This window comes from Artemia franciscana, chromosome 1, assembly GCF_032884065.1.
Source record: "Artemia franciscana chromosome 1, ASM3288406v1, whole genome shotgun sequence".
NCBI lineage: Eukaryota > Metazoa > Arthropoda > Branchiopoda > Anostraca > Artemiidae > Artemia > Artemia franciscana.
The window spans coordinates 38,788,518-38,811,988 of record NC_088863.1 but is presented as its reverse complement, the minus strand read 5'-3'; the positions used below and the strand labels follow the sequence as shown (position 1 = coordinate 38,811,988).

At 35.6% G+C, this 23,471-nt stretch overlaps 1 protein-coding gene across 1 annotated transcript in view; it reads left to right on the top strand.

Annotated features, from left to right (window-relative positions):
* LOC136029308 (hatching enzyme 1.2-like) overlaps positions 1-23,471 on the top strand; it is a 103,646-nt gene that overhangs the window by 12,851 nt on the left and 67,324 nt on the right. The window contains exons 4-5 of the mRNA XM_065707578.1: positions 7,348-7,426; positions 20,403-20,624. Of these exons, the coding sequence (XP_065563650.1) occupies positions 7,348-7,426; positions 20,403-20,624 (301 nt within the window). The remainder of the gene's footprint in view (positions 1-7,347; positions 7,427-20,402; positions 20,625-23,471) is intronic.

Genomic DNA, 23,471 nt, shown 5'->3' with positions numbered 1-23,471 from the left:
CCAAGTAACTTTTCCGATGATTTAGGTATGATATTGTAAGAAAAGCAGTCTTGCACCCATACATTATCTATAGCTCCATTTCTTTGAAGTTGCGCCATTGCTAGTAGCATATACTTCAATTCGAATTTGAAATTGTGTGTTAAAACCGGAAGAAAGAGCTGCTGTTTAATTTTTAAATAGCAAGTATTATGGGACATCTTCCAAAGTTACTTTTTCCTTTTCAATTAAGGAAAAAATATTATTATGGTCCTGGGTAGCATACTTCTTGGAAATAATACCAATACAAACTCAACAAATTGATCTCAATTGCAGAGCACATTGTTCCTCCTCTGATAATGACAATAGATGGTATGACGCATTTTTGAAATGGACTCTTTTACTGTTTTGGTTAGAACCACCAGCATTTTTTCCATGTTACCCACCTCACCTATAGTTTCAAAAAACTCTACCAATTGCATTTTTTGCTGAATCTTGTTAAGTATGCGCATTGGGAACAGCTACAAGTTTATGTTCTTAGAATATATTTGGCTGTGATGGGTCATATACATCCAGTAGTGTCCCTCTATAATCTAAAGCTACTTTATCACTCTTAAAAGGGAATTTCGTAAATTTTTAAATTCTAAAAAAAGCCTTTTCTCCAGCCAGAATTTCTACCCTTTGGCTGCCAAGAAGCTTGCAATGTTTCATATTGTCTTTTAAAGTTTGTTCTAATTGAAATGCAGAAAGACAAATGAGACAATAGTGACAAGTCAAACGTTCTTTTCTTCCTGACAGCATTCGACTGATTGCAGCAATGGGAAAAAATGACCAAATAAGTTAACATCTTTGGAGGCGGAGGGGTGTTCATAGGTGATATAAACTCAATTTTTTACATTAACAACTGACGGTGTCCTCAATGAATATAAAACCCATTTTTATTTGGTCCCGTTCTCCATCCTCACATTTCTTGTCGTACCTAGAATCGAGGGGCTACTCACTCTCTGTGAAAGGCGTATAGCAAGACGGAAATGGGATCCCTGCATTCTACTGCCCATTAATAAACTTTAACAAGACCACAGGGATAAGGAAAATGTTTTGATCTTTTATTAATTATTATGCAAAGTTCTATGCATTCAATGTACATAAAACATAAATAACATGCATCCTGTGAAGGCAAGGTTTTCAATGAAGGTGATTAGTGCAACAGGGAACCCCTAAAGATGCCAAATTACTGAAATCGATACTTTCTTTGTACTGATTGTCTATGTTCCCCAAGCATATATGCTAGAATATTTTGGGAACTATCCTTTCCTAAGCTTTAAATAAAAAAATCCCGCTCCGCCATCTACCCCAAGAAAATCTTCAAAATAAAATTCATCATCATTCTTTGGTCTTTCAATTGATGTGAATATACATCTTCCTAGAATAAAAAAAAAATTATTAATCATTTGCGTTCCCTTCACTGTCTATATAAATGAAAGAAAATAGAAGAATAATTGCTAGAAAAAAGAGATGATGAAAATTCCTAAGTTGAAAAAAAGGTTGTGGGGTGGTAAAGAGGTTAGGGAGAGGGCATTGGGTCCCTAGAGGGGGATGTGGGGCCCCTGCCATGTTCATTATGACAATACTTGTATCCATTTCTTGAATGTTCACAATAAAAAAAGTGGGTTTATCGGGGGACCCGTCGTATTCATCTTTTCTATTGTACCACTACTAGTGTTATGAAGGCCCAAATAAAAAAATAATCCATTAGTTGGATTCAAAATTTTAAGAATATGTTGTAGGGAGGGGAGTTTTTTAAGTGAAAGATGATACATGTCACACTGTCACAAACAATTCAGTGACTGACAGTCACCAACAATTCAGTAACTAAATTAATTGTATGTGTGTTTTTGATAAAACAAAAGTGTAGGAACATCAGTCCCCCCCCCACTAAGCCTACGACAAGAAAATACTAAGATTATTAAGCTGTTCTAATGATGTATCAGAACCTGTATCGAAATTTCTTTTATTAGACACAACTGTTTCCTTTTCAAAGAGTATTCCAGTAATGATATTAAAATGGCTCATTTTCCATCGTTTATACTCTCACTCAAGGTTAAAATCAATTGGGCGATAGTACTTACACAATAATCCATTGACTTCAATTTGTACCAGCTTGTTTTTTTCTACGACCATCTGTCATAGAACTCACACTAAATATCCAGATGGTTAGCGAGGACTGTTCCCAGAAATACTGCCTTTGTCTCAATGCATAGTGTTTTTTTTTTTTATATTAACATTTGTCATATAACTCATACTATATCCAGATAGTTCTACTCACTGTCTGTGAAAGGCTTTTAATAGCGCTTGAAGTATTACCTAGATACGTCGGGCTGCTCACTCTCTGTGAAAGGCCTATAGTTGCACGGAAAGTATTACCTAGATACAAGAGGCTACTCACTCTCTGTGAAAGGCATATCATGCAAAATCTTCTCCAAGATTTTGCTCTATATCCACCCCTGGGCGAAACACTGCTTATTCTGAGAATACCCTTTCATTAACAATAATTTTATTATTTATCAAAACCCCCATATTAAGGATCATGTCGTTTGACATAAGTAAGGCGAAAAACTTTAATTCAAAAGGGTCATCATAATCTCTAAGGGGCCGAATTTGGGTAATATGCTAACAAAAAAAGCATTAACAAAGTGACGTTAAAACAAAAGTTAATTTCGGGTATACCACAAGTCAAATAATTCAAATACAATCACAGCCAATCAAACACAACATACAAAGTGGATATCAAATTTTGATATTAAGTTATAAAAATACCATAACTTTTCAAAGCAAAACTAAAATGCATAAACCAAGTCTCTAAACTTCTGCATGAGCTTGACACACAGAATGAAGACTAAAGGATTGCATTTGAAATACTGCATAAGCAAATCTAATTCTATATTTAGTTCTTAGTATGTATTGAGTCAAAAGTTAGTTTGGCACAATTTACTCTCCACTTAATACAAACTTTGTTCGACCAAATGTAAATGCAGTGACTGCATTGTAGTCATATATTACAAGTGGCCAGCATAGGCCAGTATTTTTTATTGGGAAGTATGCAGATAGTTCTCGGTGGGGGGGGGTAAGACTACGTACTTGGGGTGGTTTTACTTGGGGATAATTTTCCATGTGGGGGGAACTTTCTAGGAGAAATTTTACACTGTGGAGGTTTGAAAAAATTCCCATACAAGATTATTTATATTTGTCTTACTTTCTCTTTGCCTACTCCATTTTGCATGTAAGGATCTTCAGTGAGAATTGTATTGAGGAAATTTTCAACCTGTTTGGATTTCCGAGAAATAATTTCCTCAAGTGGGTAAATTTCTGGAGTAATTAGGGAAACAACTAGAATTTAAAGTCTTTTTCCAAATGAAAGTATGCTAAGGAGAATTTCCAGGCTGAATATTCTGCAAGAAATATTACAGGAGGGGGCGGGGAATTTGCAGCGAGGATAGAATTGTCCGGAAGGAATTTTACAGGGAAAGGTGTAATTTACGTGGAAAGAGCTTTCTATGGAGAAGTTTCCCGAGAGGGGAACTAATATATTATGGAGAGTGAGCCAGATTTACCGGCCTAATTTGAAAAACGATCAGAGATTAAATTAAAAAACATAAGTTTTTTTTAGCTGAAAGTAAGGAGCAAATTTAGAAAAACGGACAGAAATCATTCCATATGTGAAGGGGTTGCCCCCTCTTCAATATGTTGCTCTTTACGCTACAGTCTGACTGTTTGTCCCAATTTCTTAAGAACGACTCCTGAAACACAATATGTTTAACTAACTTCCACCTATTCTTAAACTGTCCTCATTACCTTCTACACTATGTTCGTTGGGGCTCAGGGAACAGTATTTTTTTAATGCTGTGATCGCCAGCACGATGTAAAGCATGTCCAAACCAGTGGAGCTCGATGATGTCTGAGATTCTGTCGATGTTGTAACAACATCGGTGGATTTCGTCATTAGAAATATGTTCTGAGAAACTAGTGTGCAAGATTGAACGCAAGCAACATTGGTAGAAGATTTCCAGAGACCGCCCTTGAGCTGCTTTTATTGGGCATTACCCTTTATGCTTGGGCCCAAAAAATAGGGTCCCAAACAAGAAGCGTGCGTTAGGCTGAAGTACTCAGCATGAGCCTCACTCGGTGAAGTCCAGAACAAGCCTTTACTCCGAGTTCAAAAATCGGTATTTCTCTGCTGATTCTGCTATGGGTATCCCATCGGACAGGACACTTCCGACACTCATTTCAGAAAGGCAGGTCATAGTTCCCTTAAATTTTTTTCATTTCATTAGCAATGACTTGGCGGGTTGTCTCTTCTTTCACTGATCTTACATTCCAGGAGCATACTCCCAAAAAGTATTTCATCTGGGTGATGTGGGTTAGGATGAAAAAGTATTTCGTCTGGGTGATGTGGGTTACGATTTTAAGCGTTGCTTAAAGTCGAGAACGTCGTAGTAGATGACAAACTATTGATACCATTCATTTCTCCATTTAGATGTTACGTTGGAATTTCTTTCAACCGCTAGGTCCCTAGATTCAAGGAACTCTCTGCGTGTTGGCATTCGACTATGCCATGCGTGTGGCTAGTCGAAAGGCCAGCTGGTTTACTGTTTTGAGGTGCACAGCTCAGGCATCCCGTTAATGGTCAGGGATGAATAAACTCGGCTACTAACCGGGGGTACCTTATTACTAGGACACAAACAGCCTGTTCAGACCCTATGGTAGGATAAGCTAATAGACATAGTTGAGGACTGTGTTGAGAAGTGGCCAAATTCTTACAATTATTAAGTAAATAGTTTTTGAGCTACAGCGATTTGTCTCGTTACTCATTGGTACTCGTACGTACCAAATCGTTTATTAATAAGTAAATGTTAAGGAGAATGATTTCTATAAAAATAAAAATAAGAAAAATATTACTCATTTGCATTGAAAAAAACATTAAGTTTCCTGATTTGTTCAGGACAGCTGCATTGAAAAGTTCATAGCTTTCATTTCTGAAAAAAATGTCCTATCAGACTCTCTTCCTCCCCCTCTCTTTATGGATATCACTCTGTTCTTTTTTCTGTAATCTATTTCCTAAAGACCAAAATATTACAGAAAAGCATGTGAGATGTAGTTACATTGTTATTTTTTCACAATATCCAGCTTTATTCTTACCATAAAATAGGTAGTCCTAGGACTTTTGAAATATTAGACATAATATTGGTCACTACTATCACACTGGAACTGTTCGTGATACACAAGAATTAGAACGGAAAAGAGTTTTTTTGTCGGTCCCCAATTCAAGCAGGTAGAAAATTAGGATTCAGTAAGTAAAGTTGTTTGTCATGTTCAATATTTAATATGATCTCCAGCCATCTTCCACTTGTATAATGTTTCCCAGCCTCTTACCCTTGTTAGCCTTTAGAATAAATTATATATGTTTAGCAGACCAAGCACTATGTATATCCAAATATCCCTAATATTTTTTATCTTTTGTCAAATGTCTCTTCATAAATTATTGTAGCGCAATTTTTCAAACAGTTCGTGGTAACGAACTGTAGTAAGGAGCGACCCGCCTTAATAGTAACAGAAACTCTAAAATACGGCATTTGATATAAATAGAGGTATCAAAAGAATTGAGTTTCTATGCTAATTTTAAATATATAAGTTTCATCAAATTTAGTCTTACCCATCAAAAGTTACGAGCCTAAGAAAATTTGCCTTATTTTGAAAATAGGGAGGAAAACCCCTAAAAGTCATAGAACCTTACTGAAAATCACACCATGAGATTCGGCGTATCAGAGAACCCTACTATAAAAGTTTCAAACTTCTATCTGCAAAAATGTGGAATTTTGTATTTTTTTTTGCCTGAAGACAGATCACAGATGCGTGTTTATTTGTTTATCTGTTTTTTTTTCAGGGGTGATTATATCGGCCCAGTGGTCCTAGAGTGACACGAGAGGGCTCAGTCTAACGGAAAATAAAAGTTCTAGTGTCCTTTTTAAGTGGCCAAAAAATGGGGGGCACCAAGGCCACCTCCCGCGCTCATTTTTTTCCCAAAGTCACTGGATCAAAATTTTGAGATAGCCATTTTGTTCGGCATGGTAGAAATATCTAATAACTATGTCTTTAATCCCCCACAGTCCCCGGGGAAGGGCCGCAAGTTATGAACTTTGCCAATTGTTTACATATTGTAACGGTTATTGGGAAGTATACAGACTTTTTCAGGGGTGATTTTTTAAGGTGGAGGGGGGAGGGGGTTGCGTGGGAGAATATTTTCATGGAGGAATTTGTCATAGGGGAAGAAAATTCCCTTGATTTTTCAGCATTATTTAGAAAAAATGAGAAAGTAAATAAAAACAAGTTTTTTCAACTGAATGTAAGAAAAAGCATTAAAACTTAAAGCATACAGAAATTTTTACTTATCTGAGGGGGTTCGTCTCCTCCTCAATACCTCGCTCTTTACGCTAAAGTATTTTTAGTAATTTCAAAAGAGCTATTTATTCTTATTAAACGGCCTTTGTGATTCAGTGATCATGCTTACAGAATTGGAACAAAATTTAAACTTTAGTGTAAAAAGCGAGGTATTGACGAGGGGCGAACCTCCTCACATAAATAATAAAAATATACGAATATAGAAGTTCGTTACTTGAGTTAATTCGTAAGTTATGTATATTTATTACTAATAAAACGTTCGTATATAAAATTGAAAGATCTAGTTGCCTTTTTAAGTAAGAAATGGAGGTCAACTAGGCCCCCCTCCCCTTCCCTTTTTTCTCAAAATCGTCCGATCAAAACTTTGACAAGGCTATTTCGGCAAAAAATAAAATTAGTATTCATATTTTGTTTTGTCATGTACGGTGAGCCAAAATCAAAACCTGCATTAAATCAAAAACGTTAAGAAATTAAATAAAAAAAAACAATTTCTTTTAACTGAAAGTAGGGAGCGACATTAAAAACGAACAGAAATTACTCCGTATATGAAAGGGGCTGTCTCCTCCTCACCGCCCTGCTCTTCAAACTAAAGTTTTTTATTGTTTTAAAAAGTAGAGTTGTTAGAAAGAGTCAACTTTAGCTCAAAGAGCGGGGAGTTGAGGAGGGATCAGCCCTATTATATCCGGAATAATTTCTGTTCGTTTTAAGTTTTAATGTCGTTCCTTACTTTCAGTTAAAACAAGCTCGTTTTTTATACTTAATTTTCCACATAAAGCCTCTTTGGATCTTTTGTAAATAGTTTAAGTCTTAACTAAACTAAAAGTTGCAACACTCACCCATAGAAACTTCGATTGAAAAAACCCTGCTATGTTTCGAGTACAGGCAGAGTAAAACATTTTTCCTTTTATCTTGTAGCGTAAGCGAGCAGCCTCTGTACCAGAATATGCAAAATGGACCGATGGAATCGTTCCTTATGTGATCGACAATTCGTACGGTAATTTTATATTTGTTTTATTAGAAATTAAATTTCAATATTTGCTTTAGGAAATACAATTGTAAAAGAAAATACTTAATTGCTTATGAATGTTGGTAGAAATCTAAATACCAATTTCGGACTGGTCGGGCACCTTTGATTCCTCTTACTTTGACGTTTCTTACCTTATTCCCAAATTTTATGCTTGGCTCTAGTTAAGAATCCTAATATCATGTAACTTTGGCTCATAAGGGCTCGTCAATAACATTTGAGAATGTTCTTTGTCAAGTAAAATTCTTACGTGATGTGATTATCACGTTATACTTCTCCAAAACTTTTCCTAAATACTTGGTTACACGAAATAGGCATGGTAAATTTATGCTAATCTTTTGCCAGTTTTATTTTACCTTTTATAACCTTTGCTAAAAAAATTTTTGAACCGTTTATATTTTTTTTCTGTACAAATTCAGGCTCTCGTCCAAGGCCTAAGATATTTTCAATGCAAGTAATTTCTTATATTCTATTTGAATATTAAAATCAAGGTGTCACAAATGGAAAGGTGACCGGAAAAAGTTGGAGGAGACCATGAAAGTAGGAAAAGGACTAAAGTAAGTCAAAATAGTCAGAGTAGAAGAGAAGTTCAAGAGAAGTTAGAAAAAAACTAAATAAAGTCAGATAGTACTAGAGGAAGTCAGAAACTAGCAAATAAATCCAAAAGGATTAAACAAAGTTCAATTATACTCAAAGAAGTCAGAAGTGGCTAAATTACTGAAAAGAGATAAAGAGAGTTAAAAGGAATTAAAGGAGTTGGACAAACCTAAGGGAAATTTGGAGAAACTAAAAAAGGCCTGGAAGGACTAAATGAAGTTGGAAGGCCATAATGGTAGTCGGAAAGGGCTAAGGAAAATATAAAATACTAAAGAAGTTGGAAGGGATTATGAAAGTCGGTAAAGGACTAAAGTAATTTGGAAGGGACTCTAGAAGATTCAAATATACGGTAAAATCAAAAATAAACTAAAGGAAAAGGGGGGGGGGACTTAGAATGTAGAAAAGGGCTAAGAAAGTCTAAAGGAAGGGGCTAAAGGAAGTTGGAGGAGACTAAGAACGTTGGAAAAGGACTAAAGTCTCGGAACAGCATAAGATAAATTAGAAGGAACTAAATATAAAGAATCGACTAAAGGAAGTCGGATATCCGTAAAAGAATTTTAAAGGGGCTAAAGAAACTTCAAAGAGACTAGAGTAAGTTATAGAAGACTAAGAATATCTTATTAGGACTAAAGTAAGTCTGAATATTCTAAGAGAAATTAGAAGGCAATGAAAAAAACAAATCAGAAAGGACTAAAGGAAGTGAAAAGGCAGTAAAGAAAGTTGGTAAAAGAAAAGAAAGCTCAAAGGAACTAAAGAAAGTTAGAAGGACCTATGAAATTCAAAACTGCTTAAGGAATATTTGAAGGGACTACAAAAAGGCTATGAAGGAATAGATAAATTCGAAAGGAAGTAAACGAATTTGGAAAGGACTAAAGAGGGTTCAAAGGGAATAGAAGAAGTTGAAAGAGACCAAGAGCGCTGGACTAAAGCAAGTCAGAATAACCTAAGGGAAGTTGTAAGGAATAACGAAACTATAAGAGGAACTAAAGGAAGATGGAAGGGACTAAGATAATTAGAATGGACTAGATGATGTCGGAAGGCATTAAACAAAGTCGGAAGGGACTAAGGAAAGTTCAAACTAACAAAAAGAAGTTGTAAGGAATGACTAAAGTGAAAAGAGGCTAAAGAAAAGTTAAAAGAACTAAAGGAAGCTGGAAGGAACTGAAAAAGGCCAGAAAGGAATATTTGAAGAGACTACAAAAAGGCAATGAAGGAATAGAGGGATCCGAAAGGAAGTAAACGAAGTTGGAAGGGACAAAAGGGGGTTCAAAGGAATAGAAGAGGTTGAAAGAGACCAAGAGCCCTGGACTAAAGTAAGTCAGGATAGCCTAAGGGAAGTTGTAAGGAATAACAAAACTATAAGAGGAACTAAAGAAAGATAGAAGAGACTAAGATAATTAGAAGGGACTAGAGGATGTAAGAAGGAATTAAACTAAGTTGGAAGGGACTAAGGTAAGATCAAATAAACAAAAAGAAGTTGTAAGGAATGATTAAAGTGAAAAGAGGCTAAAGAAAAGTTAGAAGAACTAAAGGAAGCTGGAAGGAATCGAAAAAGGCCAGAAAGGACTTGAGAAAGGTGAAAGGCAGTAAAGGAAGACGAAATGGGTAAAGAATGTTCAAACAAACTAAAGGATATTAGGATAGACCAAGGGCTAAAGAGACAAAGAACGCCGAAAAAGAACTAAATTAAGTCTGAATAAGCTATTGGAAGTTGGAATTAACCAAAACAAAGTTAGAAAGAACTAAAGGAAGTCGGAAGGCAACCAAAGAAGTAGAAAGGGTCTGAAAGAGTTCAAAACAGCCATAGGGAACGGAAAGAAATATGAAAGTCTGTGTAGACCAAGGTAAGTTGGAAGAAGCTAAAAAAAATCAGAGAGGATTGGATGAAGTTGGAGGATAGTGAAGGATATTGGAAAGGGCTAAGAAATGTCAAAGTAACAAAACAAAGTTGGAAAGCACTATTAGACTCAAAAAAGGATTAAGGAAGTCAGAAGGGAATGGAAGAAGCTGGAAGGACCAAATTTGTTTGAATAGAAGTCGGAAGTTGAAGTCAGAAGTCGAAGTCGGAAGTCGGAAAGTGCAGGTGGAAGTATGAATCTCGAAATATGCAAAGGTAGAATGAGGTACTAGAGGATACTGAAAGAGACCAAGTTTGTAGGAAAAGGTCAAGACTTAGTGGGAAAAGCCTAAAGGAAGTTGGAAAGAATGAAAAAAAGTCAGAAAGGACTAGAGGAGGTCGGAAGGCTGTAAAGGGACTTGAGAGGAGCTATAGAAATTTAAATGCAACCAAAGGAATTTAGAAGCGACTAAGAAGTTGGAGAGGACTAAGGGATTCCAAAGGACTAAGAGGAGGCTGGAGAATGCCAAGAATGTCGGTAAAGAACTAAAGTAAATCAAAATGGATTGACAGAAGTTAAAGGGAACCAAAAAAGTTTCAGAAAGAGCTAGAGGAACTCGGAAAGTGGTAAAAAAGGTCAAAAGGAGCTAAAGAAATTTTAAAGCCCTGAAGGAAATTAGAAGGGATCAAAGGACGTTGGAAGATACTAAGGCAATCGAAAGCGACCAAAGAATTGATGGATATCCAAAAGAAATGATTTTTGGCAATCTGTCATCCTTCATCTGTAAGAATTTTTCCATGAATCTCAACATTTTTCTGATTATACCCTAGAAAACGGAATAGAAGTGTATTTTTTCGCACACCTTACTGTTGAAATAAAGTCGGAGGTATATCTGATTCTATCTGTGAACAGGGTAACTAGGGCAAGAAAGGAAACTCAACTTCTCGTACAACCACCTAAATAGCCCCATATATTTTTAATCATTCGTTTAAAATCAAAGTTTATTATTAATGACAGCTCATCTTCCCACAAAAACGTGCCATACGCACACATGCTTCACGTCCACTCTAAACAGCTTAGAATTCTTCAAAATCACGAAGTTTGCCTCCGATAGATGTTAGCTCTAGTGTAAACTCTGCGAGGACTAAAATTAATTGCAGTTTTGAAATCGATTTGGATGACAAATTTTGAGTAAACATATTGTCATTATATACGTCATTTGGATGACATATATTTGGAAGAAATATATGTTGATAAGGTGATAAGGTGTTAAGGAGGTGATCCTTAACCCCAGAAAAGAGAATGAAAAAGTGGAAAACAAGGAGAAGTAAGATAACCTTATCAGGTAAGATAACTTATAGGCTACACATGTAAGCCTATAAAACTGCCATCACTGGCACGCTAATTGCTTAACAGTAATACTGGTGGCCTATCGCTTTGAACAGTAATACAGGAGGCAGCAGAATCTCGTACCCCACCTTCTGGAGCATTTCGGCTGCAATCTAGCCAATAAACCTACTGCACTTTTATACGTATTTGCTTTTGTGTTATTCCCATTAACATTTGTAATTTCGGGCTTGAGAGACTTACTTTGAGGTGATGTATATTGTATATTGATATTAACCACTTCAGTGTTGACTAAATGGAATAGCTATTTCCCCTTATAATCTGCAATGTTAGTTGAGCACTGGGATTTGCATCCCCAGACAAATTAGCAAAGTCGAGATCTGTCATACAAAGAAAGGAATTTCTTGAGTGACATTTTAACTCGAGTAAACCTCGATTTAAAATTCACAATTTTGTACTTCAGAGACTTGTTTTGAGTCGAGATATATCGATATTAGCCAGTCCAGTATTGCCTACATTGTATAAACGTTTCCCTTTATAATCCGTAGTGTTAGTTGAAGGTTGGGATTTGTGTCTAATATCTCAAAAATACTAACAAGGTCGAGATCTCTCAGGCAGGGAAAGGAATTTCTTGATTTACCTTTTTAACTCGAGTAAAACTGCCACGGTAAACCAGAAGAAACTTTTCTCGGGTATTAGTTTGGAGCTCCACCAGCGAGTACCGATGAAGATATTTGAGATGACATCTTCATCAGTACATAAAATGGAAAGTTCAGTGTCAGTTGATCCATTCCAACCACAACCATGAGCGTTGTGATCCTCAAAAAGTAAAAAAGTAGAATGAATTCTATTGACCCCAAAATTGAGGAGATTTATTTCCAGAAATGGAATATTAGCATCTGAATAGAGACTATTTTAAAACTGAATGGTCAGAACATAATCCACCATGCAGTGGGATGATGCATATAGAGGTCAGTACACACGAGGATTCAAAGAGAGCAAAAGAGATATATGAAGATACCCAGACTAAAGTATTCAGGCGAATTTAGCAAGACTATCATAAGAGCTTCACCTTAATACCCTTAAGGTGCACAATAGCAATAGTTGTAGCAACATTAGTAGCAGAATGCGCATAGCACCTTTGGTGTCTTCAACATACCCATCAACACTCGCTGAAAGTTTCAGCTTTATACCACCAGCCGTTCTGGAACCATTTCTGATGCATTACACTTGACAACCCGCATGGGCATAGCGTGTTTTGAAATAGTTCGATACATTTTCTATATATTCCAAATTTTTCGCGTTAATATCTTTAGTTTTAATAGCAGCAGTAGTGGTGGTGGTAGTAGTAGTTGTAGCAGTAGTACTAGCGGTAGAACTAATTGTAGTAGTCTAAGCTTTAGTGTCAGTAGTAGTAATAGAAGTATTAAGTAGTAGTAACATTAGCAGTATGAGTAGAGGCAGTAGGATTAGGATGTAAATATTTACTTTTGGTTAGTTCAACATCCCTCAAAATAACCCCTTGTAATTTCAACCTCACACACCAGACTGTTTATAAGATATCGCTGTTACATCTTTTTGACAACCTGCATAGAGACGACGTATTACCATTCAGTTGATATTCCCCCTCAAGATTCCTTGAAAATTTCACCTTCATACCCTTAGGCTTAGTTGTAATAGTAGTCACAGTAGTGGCATTAATATTACTATTCATAGTATTGAATAGCGGTATTACTACTAGCAGCAGTAGCATTAACCAATTGTCTTTTTGTCAGTAGAACATCCCTCTGATCAAGTCCTGGAGTTTTCAACTTAATGCAATCGTCCATTGCTATGGTATTACTGATATGTCCTTTTGGTAACCTGTATGCTCAGACACTTCTTTAAAGTTTCATCTCAATGTTCTTAACCTTGCAGGTAGTGGGAATGGAAGTTGGCCTCTAATCACTTTTGACTATACAAAGGGCAATAGCCCTTTCAATTTCCAGTTGAATGAGCCTTTTTGAAGTTTCTACGACAACAAATGGCCATCTTGAAATTTCTATAAGATGCATTTTGGGAAAATAAGAGATGTGGGGGGGGTATCCACCCTCCGATCACTCTGAATCTTAAAAAGAACACTATAACTTCTGATTACCAATCCGAATAACCTCTCCGAAGGTTATAAAATCACCCCTTTCTATAAAAACCTTATATGTTCCCAGGGCATAACTTTCAACTCTTGCCCTGAGGGCTTGGGGGGAGGAGGGAGCTGTCATCCTCAAAGACTTAATTTCTAAGCCTTTTAATTATGTCGAAAGAAAATGGTTATCTCAAATTTTTTATTGGATGTGTTTTTGGAAATTATTAGTGTGGGCCAACTACTTTTAACTATTGAAAAGGGCACTAGCCCTTTCAGTTTCCAACCGAATGACTGCTTTTCGAAGTTACTACTATATATCATTCTATACGAAGTGCCCTGGTCTAAAACAAATAAACATTAACAGCGCTTTTGCGCTGTTTATGACTGAAATTCAGATTATTAATATATTATTATTGTGACTATACGGTTGATAGTCGTCAAAAATTATGAGATTTTTTGGGATTATGACAACCAATTGCATAATTTGAGGGATTTTATCCCGTCTTACTGAAGAACAAGTCAGAGGGCAACGAACCACTCTTATTTTTTAGCCCTTTCTACCCAGATACTCCAGTGATCCACCATGAAATGGATAAGAGTTTCAAGATCGCAATTTTAATTCAAAGACCTTAATATCTCTAAAAGATGCCTTGCAGGAATGATGAAAAGCGTAAGGTCCCATAGATAAATACAGGAGACTGTGGAACAAACCTGTTCGAAACTGTTTCAGACAATAAAGATACATTTGTAAGTGAAAAGGTGGAAAGTTTTACACCCTGATTTAATCAAAACTAATTTGTTCATGATAAGACAGCTCAATATTGAGCCTGCCCCCGCCAAGAATTAGCATATGGGAATGTAGTGGAATTTTATTTTTGGTCATAACAATTTGCAGATTGTTTTGGACCGTATTACCACCTTACATTTTACACAATACTCTTAAATTTGGTCGCGAAAAATACATCTTATGGGAGGTTTCACATTAGGAGGCTCTAGGATACTTAACTTTACAGAAAATCTTCAAACCGTGAGCGGAAAATATTAGCACCCCAAAAGTCACTTGGTCCTAACACTACTGCTACTGCTCGCATCACTCCTACCCCTACCAAGACTACTCCTACTAAGTTTAACCCTACCAAGATTACCCCAAGATTCCCTCACACCACATCACAAACATGGGGTGATCAATTTTTCTGTAAGCATAGTCGAGTGAAAAAATTCAAAAGCTTCCCACATAACGTGACTAATGCTCGGAATTTTATGATGATATAGGTGGCCATTGTAAGAATTGAATTCAAAAGTGGACGGCAAGGTAGCAGAAATTGTCCCACTGTAAAACAGTTTTAAGAATTTGAAATTGAAAAAGACCTTTTTGCGAGGGAAGTTAGGAAAAGTATTAAAAAGATCGGAAAATAATAAGATCTCTAGTGCTGATAGCATGGTGAAAGAGTTTTTGCAATATGGTGGCTGCGGAGTTAGCGATAAATTACTGAAAATGACTGAATAAGAATTCGTCTCGGGGTGACGGTAACAGCCTTCTTGTGGTTTCCCTGGAAGTAGTAGACGCAAATATAAGCCTACTATTGCAAATTTCAGTCACTGTCCAGCCACTGGCCGTCCCGCCTAGTGTCTGATCATGGGACAAAAGCAGGGACTGGAGCCCTCTGGATAATTTCCCCCTGAAAATTATCCATGGAAAATCCCCCTAGATTGATTCCTCCAGCAGATAATTCCCCCTGTAAAACTCCTTCACCCATAAAAAGTTCCCACGCAAAAATTCCCTTCAGAAATTTTCTCCCCTGAAATTTCATGCCGATCAAATGTCGTAAGGGGTAACAAAAGGACCAGATATCAGAATCAGTCTTAGGAAAGGGGATGGTTAGTCTCCAATCATTTTAGACTTGAAAAAAAAGGAGTAGGAGTCTCAATTTCCGATTGAATGAGTATAATCCGAAATGTCTACGTTTACGTGGGAGAGGTTGGAGATGCCCTCTCCTACACGAAATTGATTCTGCTAGCTTAATACTTTTAAAATAACAGTGTAGAAGAGAAATTTTTCCGAAAATGAAGGCGGACTATATTATATGAATTTCTTACTCCACCCCCTTTCTTAGGACTAAATCTGTATTTATATGAAGAATCAACGAGAGTTGAAATATCTTGGTATTAAATTATACCTTTTGAGGCATATGCCCCCTCCCCAACTACAAAACAATCAAATGACACCCCTGTAGAGGTTTCAAACTCTCATCCTCACATATTTCGAACTGTGAATTTTTGCCAGAGAAAGATCACAGATGCATGTAGATTTTTATTTTCCTCAGGAACGATCGTGTTGAGCCAAGGTTCCCAGAAGATCTGGAGAGGGGTTCATTCAAAACAAAATTTAACAAGGGCCCTCTTAAGTAATCAAACACAATGGTGGGCAACTAGCCCCCTTCACATGCCCCTTTTTTCCTCAAAGGCATCCGAAAGAATTTTTATGTACCCATTTGCTTCAAAATAGTTGAAAATTCCAATGACTACGCCTCTAGGGATGAAATAACCATCCCCCCACATCCATTTGGGAAAGAGCAGTAAGTTTTACGTTTTGTCCATTATTTACAGATAGTATTTGTTATTGGGCAAAACACGGACATTTTTCATGGGGGAAATATCCGCGGGGAGGGGGAAGGGTTTCCTGGCGGAGAATTTTCAATGAGGAGAAAATTGTCCGGGAAGAATTTTTTTTTTAAGTCATCTCCAGGTTTCTTTTTATTTGTCTTTCTTTCGTTGCGGATGTAGAGTTCTAAATACGAAGAGAATGTTACGGAGGAATTTTCCACGGAAATTTTCAGCGGGGATTGTCTGGCACGTTTTTTTTTGTAAAAAAAAATATGGGTAATGCCCACAAGGTTGGTGCGGGTGACCGCACCCTTAGTTTCTGGCGTTTATTTTTGTACTTTATTTAACTAAAGTGATTTTCTTCACAATACAGTAACGTATTATTAAGGAGGGAGGGTGGTAAGACGCTTTACGATTCCCCCTCCGCTTTTCCGCCTTTGTGTTGGTAGGAATCTGAATGTAAGCTTCAATCTTCCTATTTTATCTCCTTTCCACATATCTTCTTCTGTAAATACAAAAAATTGTAGATATTTATTAGAAATTTTTTTGAAAATTCAGGTATGAAAGCATAGTTTTTGAGCATAGAAGTACACTCTTCTCATCTACAGAAAAATCCACTGAACCTTCTCGTTATGCAAAATTAAATACCACCGTCAGTATATTATCAAGCCACAAATAAATAAACTTAGTTAAAGGAAGCTTAAAATAAATGCATATTTTAACCGTTTATTTTGTAGGGATAAATAAAAAAGCAAGTTCTTTTTCAAACTGAAAGTAAGGAGTAACATTGAAATTTAAAATTAAAAGATATTACTACGTATTTGAGGGGGGGGGGTTGCCCCCTGCTCAACACCTCTCTCTTCACGTTAAAGTTTTTTAGAAATTTAAAAAAATCTTTCAATGTTTCAAATTAAGTGAACCTTGTGTTTCAAGAGTCACCGTTAAAGAATTGGGACAAAATTCGAAATTAAGCGTAAAGAGCGAGGTGTTGAAGAGGGGCAACCCCGATAAATACCTAATAATTTCTGTTCGTTTTAAGTTTTAGTGTTTCTCCTTACTTCCATTTAAAAGAAGATATTCTTTTAATTTCTGATCGTTTTTTGATAATGCCAGGAAATCTGGCTTTACCTCAACGGAAAATCTCCCTTCCCCCTTGACATATCCTCTAGAAAATTCAATCCTGGTAAAAATTTACCCTGGACAGTTACCATCAACATCTTTATGCGCAAAATTGAGTTGGCAAAGAGAAAGCAAGACATAAGAAGAAATTCGTATAGGAATTCTGGCAAATTCCCCCGGTGTAAAATTTCCTCTAAGAACTCACCCCATAGAAAGTTCCCTGTCCCAAGAAATTTCTCCCCGTGGAGCAGAAAATTCATCCCCCCCCCAAAGAAAAATGTATGCATACTCCCCAGTAACAAATTATGTACGTAAACAATGGACAATTTTTTTTTAGCTTTAAGACCTTTCACCAGGGGCTCCTGGGAGTTTTGTTATCAAACAGTTCATGGTAACGAACTGTAGCAAGGAGTGAACCGGCTCAGTAATGACGAAAACTCTAAACAACAGAATTTTGATACTAATAGTTACATCGAAAGAATTTAATGCTGATTTTAAATATACAAGTTTCATCAAGTTTAGTTTTACCGATATAAATTTACGAGCCTGAGAAATTTGCCTTATTTTAGAAAATAGGGGGAAACACCCCTTAAAAGTGTCAGAATCTTAACGAAAATCACACCCTCTGATTCAGCGTATCAGAGAACCATACAGTAGAAGTTTCAAGCGACTATCTACAGAAATGTGGAATTTTGTATTTTTTGCCACAAGACAGACCAACAGCAAGGTGACCGGACCAAGATTTTGAGATAAGCATTTTGTTCAACATAGTCGAAAAACCTAATAACTATGTCTTAGAGGACGACTTACGAAATGCAATTTTCTAGCATTAAAAAAAAAAAGAAAAAATAAATATGAAAAAGTTTTTACAACTGAAAGTAAGGAGCAGCATTAAAACTTAAAACAAACATAATTTATTACGCATGTGAGGGGTTCACCTCCTCCTAATACCTTGCTTTTTACGCTAAAGTATTTTGAGTAGTTTCAGCTATTTATTCTACGGCCTTTGTGTTTCAGGGGCCATTCTTAATGAATTGGGGCAAAATTTAAGCTTTAGTGTAAAGAGTGAGGTATTGGCGAGGGGGTGAACCCCCTTATATATGCAGTAAAAACATACGAACATAGAAGTTCGTTACGTAAGTTAATTCGTAAGTTACGTATATTTTTACAAATAAAAACGTTCGTAAAAAAATTAAAAGTTCTAGTTGCATTTTTAAGTAACCAAAAAAATGAAGGGTAACTAGGCCTCCTCCTTCGCTCCGTTTTTTCTCAAAATTATCCGATCAAAACTATGAGAAAGTCATTTAGCCAAAAAATAAATTAATATGCAAATTCCGTTTTTATTATTTATGTGCGGAGAGCCAAAATCAAAATATGCATTAATTCAAAAACGTTCAAAAATTAAATAAAAAACAAGTTTTTTTTTAACTGAATGTAAGGAGCGACATTAAAACTTACTAAAACAGAAATTACTCCGCATATGAAAGGAGCTGTTCCCTCCTCAACACCCCGCTCTTTACACTAAAGTTTTTTACTGTTTTAAAAAGTAGAGTTGAGAGAAAGAATCAGACTTTAGCGTAAGGAGCGGGGTTTGCTGAGGAGGGAACAGCCCCTTTCATATACGGGGTAATTACTGTTAGTTTTCAGTTATAGTATCGCTCCTTACTTTCAGCTAAAAAACTAGTTGTTTTTTTTTTTAAATTTAAATTATCTCCAAAGGCATAGGTATTCGGTCTTTCATCTATGCTGAACAAAATGACATTCTCAAAATTTGATCTGACAATTTTGAAAAAAGGCGTGAGAGGGAGCCTAGTCACCCTTCAATATTTTTTGTCACTTAAAAAGGGCTCCCGAACTTTTAATTTGTATTTTTCTACTTTTATCTAATGAGTCCTAGCTGAAGATTCTAGGACCACTGGGTCGATACGATCACCCCTGGGAAAAACAGACAAACAATAAAGAAAAAGAAAAAAAACAATAGACACGCATCCGTGATGTTTCTTCTTGCCAAAAACTAAAAAATTCGTTGAATATTTGGGGGTATTCCCCCCCTATTTTCCAAATTTAGGCAAATTATGTAATCCTCGTTGCCTTTGATGGGTAAGACTAAGCTTAATGAAACTTATTTATTTGAAACCAGCATAATAGGCCAATTCTTTTGGTATACCAATTGGTATCAGAATTCCATTTTTTAGAGTTTCAATTACTATTGAGGCGGGTCGCTCCTTAGTTATAGTTCATTACCACGAACTGTTTGACTAAGTAAATCTTTAGGATCGAGTGCTCCACCGTGCGGTATTGCTGTCACTGAAACTGAAAAGCTCAACTGATAGTTTTTTTGATAATTTAAACCAGTTGCCTATCTTAAAATTTTTCCTCGATGGCTTTATAGAACCCTTTGGGCCAAAATTATCATTTTACACCTGAAAATGGCAGAGAATACTACTCTACCGTGGCAATTTTTTTTGTTATTTAAACAGGTGAGTAAAACTTTCAATTTTCTTTCTAATGAGCATCCGGAAATAACCGGGAGAATGGGAGGATTATCCAGAGAGAATTTTCTAAGAGGGTATTTTTTGGGGGGATTTTCCGTGGGAGAATTTACTGGGAGGAAACGTTTTCACAACCGAAGAAAGCTGGTTTACAGAGGGAGAAAAGAGATAGACCAGCCTCCTTTCTAAATACCAGACTTGATGGAGCAACAATAGTCCATCAGCAATAAGTGCTATATTTTCGAGATATGGGGAATGGTCCTTTGCAGCCTGAGGCTCGACTCAGTTGTCTAAGTTTTCGATAATAACAATAATGGTAATAATAATAGGGTAACACCCTTACTACCTTGTATATGAAACCTACTATATATCTGTAGGACATTTATGATGAATGCATCAAAAATTGGTCTGCAGGATTCAACTAGCCCCTCCCCCTCCACATTCTCTATCAGCGAAACAGGTTAAATATACAAAAATATAAGGGAAGTATAAGGTAATGTAAATATACTAGGCAAAGTAAAGTGGAAATAGAACATATAGGCTACTTTTGAGGGGGAAGTAACTCTTTCCAAAACAACCACGCCCCTCCTTATGCATCTTCCTCTGCTACAAGAATCTAAAAAAGACGATGGAATGGAAACAGGTTGAAATAGTCCATTCAAATACGGAAGAAATAAGTCGTTTAATTGTTTTTTTTTATTAATTTATTGTATCGAAATCAGAAGGTGTCAAATGTTGTTTTCCGATTATTATTATACGTATTGATAAGAGAAATCAAAACTATAGATATGCCAGTACTGCTCAATGTCACCCGCCATTATTTGCAGGTATTGAAAATGAACGGATGATTCAAATCGCTTTAGATGACATTGAATCAAGAACCTGCATCAAATTTGTTAACCGAACAGAGGAGACTGACTATCTGAGCTTTGAGCCAGTAGATGGATGCTTTTCAACCATCGGAAGGCAGGGTGGTAAGCAATTGGTGTCTCTCACGGAAAACTGCTTTTTCTTTGGAGTCATCATACATGAGGTGCTCCATTCTTTGGGTAAGCTACATTCAGTACTGATGTTAAATTGCTTTTGCAGTATATCGTAAAAGTAAAAGAAAATTGAATAACGCAAATGGAAATACAGGTTCATTATTTTTTCGTCAAATGTCCTTTTTCTGCTTTACCTTTAGATCGATTTAGTGAACTAACCTAAATTAGGTAACAAGTCTAAATAAAAAAAGAAGAAGGAAAAAAAATAACAAGGATAGATTAGAATGAATAATTAAATGAGACTTCAAATGATATAAAGACTGAGGCTGCCACCGCTCAACTCTTCTGAAGGCTAGGTATTATTTATGCTTTAACAAATCATATTTTGGCCAATATTTTCTTTTTCGTTATAGTATTAAAAATAGATATTACTCAAATTTTCCAGGGATTCCTTTTCATATTTTCAGACTGCTTGAAGCAATGAAGTTTCTTTCATTAGCCAAACAAAAAATTTTTTTAAAACAGTTTTTCCCTTTAAGTTCAATCCTTCCAAAAGCATGAATATCAATTGTCATTGATTGCTTACATGATTCGAAGCATTGCTTAAACAGACCAACATATTACTTCAAAAACTACCGTTGATGTTTTAAATACCGCAGTTTTATTTTCAATGCCAAATTTTCTACATTTTCCACAGTTTTCTACAAAAAGACTAGCAACTTTTAACTAGCAAAACTACCTTGAAGATACAAGTTCTTTTTTTTCTATAAGTCTCTTTAAATTTTTTTAACCCACAAAATTTAAAAGAGATAAAAAAATTATCAAAGAAAAGTTGCGAGCAATGTTAAAGCCTAAAATGACCAAAAAGGGTTCTATAATAAGCCAAACCTAGAACGAACAGAAATAACTATGAATGTTAAAAAAACGAACATAAGAAATGATAAACAGAAATTAAAAAAAATAATAAAGTAAAACTTGAAATGAGTGAAAATTGCTACTAGTAGGAGTGCCGCTATCGATTCCTCAGAATACCAGCGGATAGAGTCAAGAGCTAATGGGAAATTTTTCAGAGGGGGGGGACGTCAAAATATCAGTGGGGGTCGGGTGACAGGGAGTATTTTTCAGGAAATCTTTTTCGTAGGAATAAGTTTATTTTTAAATACTTTTAAGAAAAAATCTGAAATAAAAAGAGCAACTAAATTGAATACAAAATGAAACAAAATACGGAAAAATTTTAAACGACAAGAATTCCTGGCAAAGGAATCAATTCATTTAATCAATACTATATTTCACTATTATGCTTTTAATCTTAAAAGAAAATCAAACTCACACCAAAATTACAGAAAGATCTATAGCTTCCGTAGATTAAAATAGATGTAGATTTGTCTTTATGCAGTTTTCTACGCCTTAAAGTAGTTTACAGAAGGAGTAGAACTCAAAAATCATCCTGGCTGCAAAGATAAAACGTTTTGATTTTATAACGGCCATGTAAATTGTACCTCTTTCATAACAGGACAATTCCTCTCCTCGAACTTGATTCCCTTATATATTCAGACATTTAGAAAAAGAAGAAAAGAATAGCGAAAGAAAAAAAAGATTAGAAGAAATTCCGACTGTCAAATTGACCCTCTTTCTTGTTATTGTCCAATCCAACTAAAAAAAATGAATGAATAGGTCCAAAAAAATTCATCTCAAGAGAATCTTATCAAATACTTTGTGATAAAAAAAAAAATGGAAGTAAAAAGTGACTTGGACCAATATTCATTAAAAACTAAAAATGGAATTTTCATGACAATTGTTACACCGGCTGTACTAGCTTTTTATGCTGATTCTAAATATGTAAAAGTCTTTCAGTTTGCTGTTTCTCACCCAAAACCAAAAATCTGAGAAAATTTGTCGGATTTCCAAAAAAGAGGAAACACTCCCAAAAAGCAAGCGATCTTGTTGAAAATTAAATAAAAAAACAAGTTTTTTGAAATGAAAGTAAGGAGCGACATTAAAACTTAAAACGAACAGAAATTACTCCGTATATGAAAGGGACTTTTCCTCCTCGACACCCCGCTCCTTACGCTAAAGTTTTTTATTGTTTTAAAAAGTAGAGTTGCGAGAAAGAATCAAACTTTAGCGCAAGGAGCGGGGTGTCAAGGAGGAAAAGCCCCTTTCATATACGGAGTAATTTCTGTTCGTTTTAAGTTTTAATGTCGCTCCTTACTTTCATTTCAAAAACTCGTTTTTTTTATTTAATTTCTGAAAGTTTCTGAATTAATGCATGTCTGATTTTGGCTCTCCGTACATAAATTATTAAAATGAAATTTGCATATTAATTCTTTTTTTGGCTAAATGGCTTTCTCTTAGTTTTGATCAGACGATTTTGAAAATAAGGGGTGGGGAAGGAGGCCTAGTTGCCCTCCAATTTTTCGGTTACTTAAAAAGGCAACTAGATCTTTTAATTTTTAACGAACGTTTTTATTAGTAAAAAAAATACGTAACTTAAGAATTAACTTACGTAACAAACTTTTATATTCTTATATTTTTGATTATATATATGAGAGGGTTGGTCCCCTCGTTAATACCTTGTTCATCACACTAAATCTTGTTTTATCCCAATTCTTTAAGAATGACCCCTGAATCAGAAAGGCCGTAGAATAAATAGTTGAAATTACTTAAATAATTTTAGCATAAAGAGCGAAGTATTTATCTCCTCCTAAATACCTTGCTCTTTATGCTAAAGTTTTTTTAGAGCCCCTCATATGCGTAATAATCTCTGTTCGTTTTAAGTTTTAATGCTTCTCCTTACTTTCAATTGAAAAAACTTGTTCATGTTTATATTTTCATTGTTTTTTTTATAGTAATGGTAGAAAGTCGTGCGCCCTTTTCATTGAATTTCTCTTCCCCCATGAAATATTCCTCCAA